This window comes from Bipolaris oryzae, assembly GCF_000523455.1.
Source record: "Bipolaris oryzae ATCC 44560 unplaced genomic scaffold scaffold_358, whole genome shotgun sequence".
In the NCBI taxonomy this organism is placed as follows: domain Eukaryota; kingdom Fungi; phylum Ascomycota; class Dothideomycetes; order Pleosporales; family Pleosporaceae; genus Bipolaris; species Bipolaris oryzae.
This window is the reverse complement of record NW_006911634.1, coordinates 1-9,597: the sequence shown is the minus strand read 5'-3', so window position 1 is coordinate 9,597 and position 9,597 is coordinate 1. Positions and strand designations below refer to the sequence as shown.

The 9,597-nt window shown below is 44.4% G+C and overlaps 4 protein-coding genes across 4 annotated transcripts; 2 read left to right on the top strand and 2 right to left on the bottom strand.

The window, feature by feature from the left end:
- Nucleotides 1–1,422: 1,422 nt before the first annotated feature.
- On the top strand, nt 1,423–2,058 carry COCMIDRAFT_31201 (uncharacterized protein; the record flags this gene model as incomplete). The annotated part of the gene is made up of 2 exons (XM_007695595.1): nt 1,423–1,453; nt 1,658–2,058. 2 exons carry the CDS (start codon nt 1,423–1,425, stop codon nt 2,056–2,058), a joined length of 432 nt encoding a protein of 143 aa, XP_007693785.1.
- Nucleotides 2,059–3,268: 1,210 nt separating this feature from the next.
- COCMIDRAFT_10253 (uncharacterized protein) lies at nt 3,269–4,630 on the bottom strand (the record flags this gene model as incomplete). Its single annotated transcript, XM_007695594.1, has 1 exon — nt 3,269–4,630. The coding sequence occupies one exon, from the start codon at nt 4,628–4,630 to the stop codon at nt 3,269–3,271; it is 1,362 nt and encodes a 453-aa protein (XP_007693784.1).
- Nucleotides 4,631–6,200: 1,570 nt separating this feature from the next.
- On the bottom strand, nt 6,201–6,746 carry COCMIDRAFT_110802 (uncharacterized protein; the record flags this gene model as incomplete). The annotated part of the gene is made up of 3 exons (XM_007695593.1): nt 6,201–6,416; nt 6,467–6,597; nt 6,653–6,746. 3 exons carry the CDS (start codon nt 6,744–6,746, stop codon nt 6,201–6,203), a joined length of 441 nt encoding a protein of 146 aa, XP_007693783.1.
- A 628-nt stretch (nt 6,747–7,374) lies between these two features.
- Nucleotides 7,375–8,263, top strand: COCMIDRAFT_110796 (uncharacterized protein; the record flags this gene model as incomplete). The annotated part of the gene is made up of 3 exons (XM_007695592.1): nt 7,375–7,575; nt 7,628–8,009; nt 8,067–8,263. The coding sequence occupies 3 exons, from the start codon at nt 7,375–7,377 to the stop codon at nt 8,261–8,263; spliced, it is 780 nt and encodes a 259-aa protein (XP_007693782.1).
- Nucleotides 8,264–9,597: the final 1,334 nt, after the last annotated feature.

Below are 9,597 nucleotides of genomic sequence, written 5' to 3'. Positions count from 1 at the left end.
AAACGAGTAGCTGATGAAGGGGCGGCTGATACTTCCTCCGATCCGGCTCTGGGATTGGTCCGATACTTAGCGAGGCTGTAACATCGTTACAACTATAAGAAAGTCTTTAAGATAGTATAGCTAGTCTTTTTTAATATATAGAGAGTTATTAAGTATCTTAATATATACTTTTATACTTTAATATAGAAAGCTTAGCTAAAAATACTCTAAATATAAAAAATTCTAAATAATTTATATAAATTTAGATTACAATTCAAGCTTATAAGAGAGTTTTTTATATAATAACTAACTACTATATAAAAAGGCTTCTCAAAGCTTATTAAAAGAGATAAGAAGATAGTTTATAAAATTCTACTTATAAAGATCTATATATAAAAGATTTAAGAATAATTAGTAGTAGTAAAAAGGTACTTAAGATATAAAAGAAAGTAAATTTAGATAAATAAAATATTAGACTTTAATATAGAAGTATTATAAGTAGCTAAAAGTAGTTTTACTAGTTATATGATATTAAAGAAGATACGTAATAAGAGTAATTAAGAAAAAGCTCTACTAAATTAATAGTACTATAGAGTTTATAAGAGGCTAGATTATAACTCTTATATATACTAAAAAGATATAAAAAAAGATTTTCTTTTAGATATAAGTTAATTATATAAAGTATTTATTACTAGTTAAAGTAGTTTAAGTTTTTATATATAAAGTTTATAATACTAAGAAAAAGTAGTATACTTAGTAGGGTAGGACTCTTGGTAGTAGAATACGTTAATAATTGTTAAATTAGTAATTAGAATTATAACTTATATAGAAAACTATAGTAAAGCTCTTAAAAATAAAATTACTTTTACAATAACTAATATTTACTATAATAGTTAGTTCATATTTATAATATTTCACTCTATAACTTAATAGTAATAAATAATAGATAATCTCTAATATTTATACCTTTTTTATTAATAGCTAACCTATAATTTATTGAATTTCTTATTAGGATACTACCTTCCTAGTATATTAATAAAAGATTAAACAATCTATATTCTAAAATATTTAGAGTAATATTATGTTATTAATATATCTTAGGTATATTAAAATATAGTATTGTACTTTTATATAAACTTAAATAGCGATGTACTTATCTATAGCATTACATAGTCTAGCTCTAAGTATTAAACTTATAATTAAGTATATATAGTAATCTTAAGTATATCTTTATTATCTAATATAGATTTCTAGATATATATAAAATACTATTTACTCTTATATATAAAGAAGTATAGAGCTAGGAACATGTCTCTATAGAGTCACTTTATGTTACTATAGTTTTTTAATAGTAATAGTAGTACACTAGGTAACTGCATAAAAGATAAATATCTTTATTACTCTAAACTTAAAACTATTATAAACTTCTAAACGATATATATAATGATTAGGGATAAGAACAACACTTTCAAATGTATGTTTAGAAAATCATCTCGTGTTAAGGCCCAAAATTATGCATTTCATTTTTTCGTCTCGTAAAGACATCGATGAGGAGTGTCAACCCCTTGCTGAGAAAGTCATAGCCATCTATGTCTCACGTCTAATCTGGATCGTACCTTCTGGTATAACTACAAGACACGCGGTCGCAGTGGGAAGATAACATTGGTCCATATACAAGGTTCACATTGGTCGGTTCAGGCACAGCGTATACCTACGGGCAACAAACGAGCTGGCGGACTAGCCAGATTTATTGATGACGTGATGAAGTCTCGCGTCCGGTATCGCACCATCAGCATTTGGATTCCGATCAATTGTGCTGTGAAGGACCATCCGTTGGTCCTCACCAATTTGCGCACTGTCACAGACACTGACTTGGTACCCGCAGAGCAGGTGTATCCATGTTACATGGGCGAAGTGTTTGCCGGCAGGGGCAATACTGGTCAGAGGTTCTGGTACTGTAATGGTATGGATAGCACTGAGGTCGTGCTGTTCCAGGCGCTTAACAGCGGTGGGGAGCTTGATGAAAATGGGAGGTTGCATAGTGCGCGACGTACCCATGCTTCATTCTGTGTCGACTGAAATAAACAACTGACGAGGAGAGAAAGTATTAAATTGCGGTTTATTATAGTAAGTCTCCGTTAGCTGTATCGAAAACCAGTATGTAGGGGTTGATTATCAGTAAGCTTTAGTCGCTTGTACTTTTTCTTGAAAGACATTCGCATGTTGACAGCAAACAAAACTTTCAAGTCAAGGTCCCACCTCTTGTAGAAATACGTATGGTCGGATGATCTATAGCGCTGCTCCTGTCATTTCCTACACGAACTCGAAGAAAAAAGCATTTATATTATGTAGTTATTTCCGGGCTGGTCAAAATGTAGCATGATAGGCTTGACAAAAGTCACTGATGCTCATGTAGAACAAGTCAGGTGGATAGGGCAGGAATGAGGCAAGCATGAACAAACAATAGGAGGATCAGGTTCAGTCACCAAAGTAAGCTGACAATTGATAAATCAAGAGGGCAGGCCGTAGACAATCCGTAGAGCATAGGCACAACACAGAAATTCAACCCATAAGCTCTCATCTTCACCTCTTGATTGGATGGTGATCACTTATGCATTGATTCCATTGAATTTCCAATAGCAGATGCAACAGATTTCCCAAATCTTGAGACTAGATTTTCTAGGAGAAGTTCCGAAGCGATACATAGGGTTCATGTACGACATTTGGATCAAACATACATCATCAGTCTAGTTTCCTGTACCGTATCTGTTCTCAAATAGTATGAACTTCCGATATTTCGTTTCTCCCGCGATGGTACTACCAAAAGACCGGGGTGGGCAAGGGATTGTATTTGGCTCGGATTGGCCTTATACGCAAGCACGTGGGTACGATGCGTTGCCGTTTGAGAGAAATGTTGTGGAATGGCGCGACGATGATAAGAAGCTAACAGAAAAGGACATTCGTGACAAGGCTCGAGAGCGATGGAACGCATCCAGATGATTCGGTGTTCCGTCAAGGTTCTAGCCAAGTTACTTCGTTCTTTTTAGATTAGCACTGATAGAAAACTGGGCTGGGCTTCGATTGAATCAGTATGGCTTGTAATAGAAATGAGATGAAATCTATTGATCTATAAGAATATCGAAACTTATCACAACCCGGTTTAAGGTCTATGTAACTTTATTCCACCTCTATCCAACTCCTCACGGCTTTCCTCCACGTCTATTTAACTCTTTGTGACTATAAAACACCTATACTAGTGCCAACTCACTGCTATAGACAGACCTAAGTTTTAGGCGGTGCCGTTGTAGGAAGTGTTAATATTTCGGAGCCTTGTGGTGAGTGTCTCAATAGTCTTCGTGTGACAGCCATCCTGGACTGGCACACCGTTGAATCGGTCCTGAATCCATCCCATGAAATCAACCATTGGTGCGTTGCTTGAAACGTCGTGGTTCGAATCGGGGTAAAGCAAGAGGGTAGCCTTAGTGTTGGGGAAAGACGAGCAAGTCTGATTGAAGTCCCATTCGGTGTTGTTGGCGTAGGTAAGTACATCAGCGATACCCTGGACAACTAGCATTGGCGCAGCTAGGGCATGTGGTCCGGCGCCATTGAAACGCTTCTGCCAGTCGACGACTACGGGGAGTTTAAGCCAGTCAAGGCTCTTGAATAGCTGCGCGCTAGTCAGGCCTGCGAAGAGGGATCGGCCTGCAGAGATACAGCCTTGATTGACAAGAGGAACTCGGGCCAGCGCAAGGGGTGTGAGGTAGTCCTCCATACGAAACTCCTTAGGGAAGAGGCCAGCAAGTGACTGCAAGAAGAAGACAGATACTGCATCACCAATAGGTCCGCCATTTGCTCGTCGGATAGATTCAGGGATCAAGTCGAGTGGACGGAGCGCCGGCGAGTTTGCGACTGAGCCAAGAAAGTTGCCTGCCTTCTTGAGTTCGTTCTGGTCGGACATTGCGAGTCGCTCATTGGTCCTCCATGCAGTCATACCGCCCTCGCTGTGGCCGATGACAACATAATCTTGGGAAAGTAGGTCTCCAATAACTTTACGGGCAGCGATAAGGCCGTAAGCAACGTCGGCGGCGTGCAGAAAGCCAGCCTCGTACATAAAGCCCTGAGGGATATCGGATCCCTGGCCAGCGTAGTCTGGAGCGATAACGGCATATCCAGCCTGTGCCAGGTAGTAGGGTCCCTGCCATTCATAGTACAGATCTTTATGGTTGGAAGGCGCACAGTTTCTCGTGAATCCTGCTGTACCGTGTGTCCACACAATAGTGTTCAACGGCTTGCTTGGATCGGGTCTGCTGTAAGGTAGAAGGACAAATCCACTCGCCGGAATCGGCTTCCGGTCGATATCCTCGGTCATGTAGAGGAAGCGGGAAAGGGACATTCCAGCAGGTATAGTAAAGTTGGTGTTTACGATGGACTGAGGGAAGTCCTCCCATCGCAACACATCACCAGGTTTGGCACCGGTGACGTTGGCAGGCGTGCTGTAGAACGCTTCGGAGGATACGTTCTTTGAGACCATAGAGCCAATCTCCCCCGCGACAGCTGGTCGGAAGGCTGCTTGACATGCAGCATTGCAAGATTCCTGAGCATGGCTGAGAGCGGCCTGAAGGCCGAGAAGGGATAAAGTAGAGATCTTCATAATGGAAGAACGCAAGGAAAAAGCGAGTGCTGTGCTGATGTACCGGAACAGTTCAGATACCTAGTAGTATGAGGGATTGATAAAAGATGGCTGGCTGAGCTGGTGTGGTGTCATCCAAAAGCTGTTAGTCTTTGCTCTTTATATATGTTTCAATCGTCGTTCCTACAATGATTACTTATTTTTAGTGACTCTACTCAAGAGGCTCTAGTGACTGTACACAGGAGACTCTAGTGACTCTCCAAGACGCCTAGCACATGACTGTTACCACAAAAAGATAGTTCTGAGAGGCGGTCTGAACCACGTGCACCTCAAGGGAAGAGTAGATCGGATGCTGAAGTGGCTGTATCCTGACTTTGCTGTACTGTGAGCGTATATCCGTACATCGTATAGCGGAAAGACATGCTGTATCCAGCTAGCAGGACTCGTTTTCATGAGTCGTTAATGCGTATAGACACTCGTTGACCGGTGCATGGTATCTTTCTGGCATACGCACACCGAGTCCGATAAAAACAGAACGGTAGGATATCAGTAGGACCGAAAGTGTAGGGCATGGCCTACTTTCCAAGAACGCCAAGCTTCTATGCAAGTAAAACATCAAAATTAATCTCAAGGATCTGTCACTGATTGCCAAGTGGCTTAGCTTGAGCTTTTATTTGTAGAAAGATGCATGGCGTACAGCGCCTTCTTACATAAGGCGCAACGTACAGGGGCCTAATAGGGTCATTATGCAGGTGGTTTGGAATATACCAGTCCAAATTTGCTAGCGTTTGGCTCGCAAATACAGACACGCCTCTTCTGTTTTGTCTCCTGTTAGAACATTCCAAGCATGCTTTTCCTAGCTCACTCTTCAAGTGATTGTAAATAAAAATGTTCAAGCGCACATTGCTTCCTAGCAAACCGTTGCAAGAACTTGTAGAAAAATCGCGGTAAAAGAGGCTCAGAATCATTAATGAAAAATACTATGATGGGCAGGCCATTGGCGTAGAGAAAATGGACTGATCTAGGAATTGTTGCTTCGACAGGGACCCGTGTGTTGTGTCGTATGAGAGAAGAGGCAGTGATGCTATGCTATGCCCAAATAGGTATGTACTGCCGAATGTGTTACGCAAAACTTTCTTGACACTCGGATCCGGCAGGTTCGGATGTGGCTTGCCATTCTGTTCGCAGAGAAATCATCTCATACGCTCTACGCCAAGAAGATTCAAGAAATTAAAGTCAGAGGTCAGGCAGATATAGATGGTTCAAGTCGTGAAACGCTAAACATGTTTTGCTAGTTAAGTTAGGTGTTACGGCAGGCGAGTCTGCATAGTAGTGGACATGGCATCAGGATTGAGGGTAAGCATAAGCTACTGACCTCCTGTGCGCTTAGTGCGCTGTGAAAGCTTCCACGTACTGCGAAAGGAGGGTAACGCAGTTATGTATGTAACTTGGCTGACAGATAGTTACTTATCTAGACACGCAAAAGCCAATTCCTATACCGCACTCCATGTTAAAGTCCCTACTTGCAGATTCGAAAACAATATATATGAAAAATAAAACTGGGTATCTGCACACGACTCTCCGCTCGAGATTAGACCGGAGCACCCCAAGCTGCGCGCAGGCGACGTGCGAGCTGTATGTCCTTTTGTTGGATGGTGACGCGCCTTGCATGGATGGCGCATAGATTGGCATCATGGAAGAGGTTGACCAGGAAGGCTTCAGTGGCTTCTTGTAGGGCCATAATAGCTTGGCTCTGCCATCTGTTGGGTCCTTCTTCACTTGTGACTGTTTGCGCGATTTCACGGACCTGGATACGTTAGAAACGTGGTAAATGGCTTGTCACAGTTGCGCACTTACAAGACGCTGGAACGGGAGCTTCAGCAAAAGCAGGTCAGTCGACTTTTGGTAACGCTTGATCTCACGGAGAGCCACGGTACCAGGCTTATAACGCTTTTTTGCGCGATCAGGTGCAGGTCCTGGCGCTCCAACTGTGCCATGTCAGTCATTGTAAGTGCGCCCCTTGGCCGCATGGCTTTGACGTACGTCGCTTGCCAGACTCCCTTCTATCACCAATACTAGCTCTCCCGCCTCGCGATGGTCGCGCTTTGTTGCGCCTGGCAGGAGATTTCGGTGCCATGTCAAGTTTCTGTCGTAGAGATGTAGGGCCAACTGATGAAGGCAAAGTGAGCGACAACGGAATCGCGAGAAACGTATGCGCTTGGATGGGATTCGTGGTTGGCGCGTACACCGGACGCGACGCGAAGCCGCCAAACCTTGGCTTTGATTGAACTGGCGCGCTGCAGTGCTGATGTGCAAGATGGCTAGGAATCGATGCGGGTCTCAGGAATACGGTAATCTAGGACAATGAGAAAAGGTTGCTGTATCGGATGGCCTTGTTTGCATTGGCAGTCGTTCTCGCGTTGCTTGGTCGTGGTACTGGGCAGAGCCGAGGGGCTGGCACGTGTGGCTGGTGCGCGACCCTCAATCGGATCTTATCTAATCCGAATGGGCTAGATTAGATTAGATTAGATTGAGCTAGCGCTTTCGTCAGCCATGGTTCACGTTACGTAGCCACATATGTACGTACTTGACCTTCACTCTCGGACACGAGAGCGCAGCGGTTGCTCACTGACACCTGTCCTTTTGCTTCTTACGTAGCTTCTGTATGCTGGAGCTCTTCCCGTTACCACCTCTATCTTTGCATCGCCGGTGTCTCCAACTCCAGAGAAAGCGCAATCTGCTTGCCCCAGCCAGGCATAGACAAAATGGCCAACGTACTGCAAGGCGGAGATGGTATGATGGGCGGGGTTGGAGGATTTCCGCTCGAGCAGTGGTTCTACGAGATGCCTGTTTGCACTCGCTGGTGGATGACTGCAGCGCTAAGCGCGAGCGTGCTTGTGCAATGCCACATAATCTCACCCTTCCAGCTGTTCTATAGCGTCCGTACTGTATTTTTCAAGAGCCAGGTGCGTTCAACTTCGGATCCAAAGCCGGCCATTGCGTACTGACATCTGGCAGTACTGGAGGCTTCTCACAACCTTTTTTTACTTTGGTCCGCTCAGTCTCGATCTCCTCTACCATATTTTCTTTCTTCAACGCTATGCGCGACTTTTGGAGGAATCTTCTGGACGGTCCACAGCGCACTTCGCCTGGCTCCTCACTTTCGCATCCACGCTCCTCCTCTGCATTGCACCCATGTTCTCCATGGCCTTCCTCGGCTCTGCTCTTTCCAGCACCCTCATATATATCTGGAGTAGGAAGAATCCCGATACCATGCTAAGCTTCTTGGGGTTGCTAGTGTTCAAGGCACCTTACCTTCCCTGGGTATTGTTAGCATTTTCGCTGATTATGCACGGGACCGTGCCCAAAGACGAGATGTGCGGCATTGTCGTAGGTCACAGTACGCGTCCCCGTGTCTTTGCCTCAATCTCTTCGTTTTAGAGCTAAGTTTCAACAGTTTGGTATTACTTCAACGACATCTACCCGCCTTTACACAACAACCACAGTCCCCTCGATCCTCCTGTATGGTGGATACGTATGATCGAAGGACGCCCTACTCCCACCGAAGACCCAACCCAGGATGAGCATCAACCCGATATTGATATAGACGCACATGGCGAAAACGATCCAGTAGAGGCTGCATTGGTCCACTGATGCCGATTCAGGATATGGGCATTTCCACTTGGAGCCTGGCGAACAATTGTAGCTCAAACTACCTAGGATATCTTCTAGCCATTTCTGCCCTGCCTGGACCATGTGCATATTCACCGGCCGTTCCCTGCAGACCCCCCTACAGGGAATTGTCTTTGCGCACCGTCTTTGGCTTTGTGGTAACAGTCTCTTCCAGTAAAATGTCGCAAGGTTAAAGCTGCAAGGTCATCCAAGATGCGTCTGCCTTCGCAGATGTAATACTGCTGTATCCAACCTAGCAATTACATTCACAAACCCACTACTCGTCCATGTCCTGCAAAGTACTCTTGAGGACCACGATACTATGGAAACCGGTCCAGGGGTTAGTCGCAAATATGCTTAGAGCCACTCAAGAGAGCAAACATTCCCCTCTCTCCGTGTCTTGTCCGGTCCTCTCGTTTCTCAAGTAAAGCCTCCGGAGCTCCAGCTGCCTACATAATACCTTCGAAACTTTATATTTTCTACCCTACGACCTATTTCTGCATCTTACTTTTGGACTTACCATTGAACCTTTCGTAAAATCCAACCTTCTCCAACATTTAAGGGGTAATATTTCACTGAAACTCCTCTTCCAATGTAAAATTGGATGTAAACTGTCGTTTCCATGAGGGCGGCAGTGCTGTGCGTGTTTTGACTGCACCCTTGCCTTGGACTATAAGACTTACTCATCTCATGAGGCTTGCCTGCACCACTACACCGTGGAGGTTTAGTTTATTTTTTATCAAGACGTCCTTTGATATGGCCAAACGCTCCAATGGTGGGCACCAACATTTTCATGTCAGGATCTTGAATTCGGGGAGTGCATTCAAATTGCTCTCCTTACTACGCGTCCACCAGGCACCTCACTTACCATCAGCTGTGACGTTCTCAATTTACGGGAGGACCGAGCATGGAAAATTGCACAAGAGGAGGAAAGGTCAAATTGAACGATTTCGTGGTGACGGGTGGATTGGCAGTTTTGCCCAGGTCTGCACAGCCGGCAAATTGATCAGCCATATCTCTGCAAACCCTAAATCCGACACACTCTTCGCGCCAGAGTCGTTTGGAGCATACCGAGCGAATAGAAGCCCTGCTTTCTCTTTTATCTGAAAGCATCAAGTCGGGAAAGGTGGCTGCAGGTTTGCGACTTGTTTAGGTTTCCTTATCAGATAGCCGAGATGAAGGGACATGGCCATAGCAAGTGACCAGGGCCAAACAAGACGAACTAACGTGCGGGATCAGTAAGCTGGAAAGATCAGTAAGCTGAACGCCCCACCCAAACTGACGCGACTCTCTCCACAACCACCACAATGCCGCGA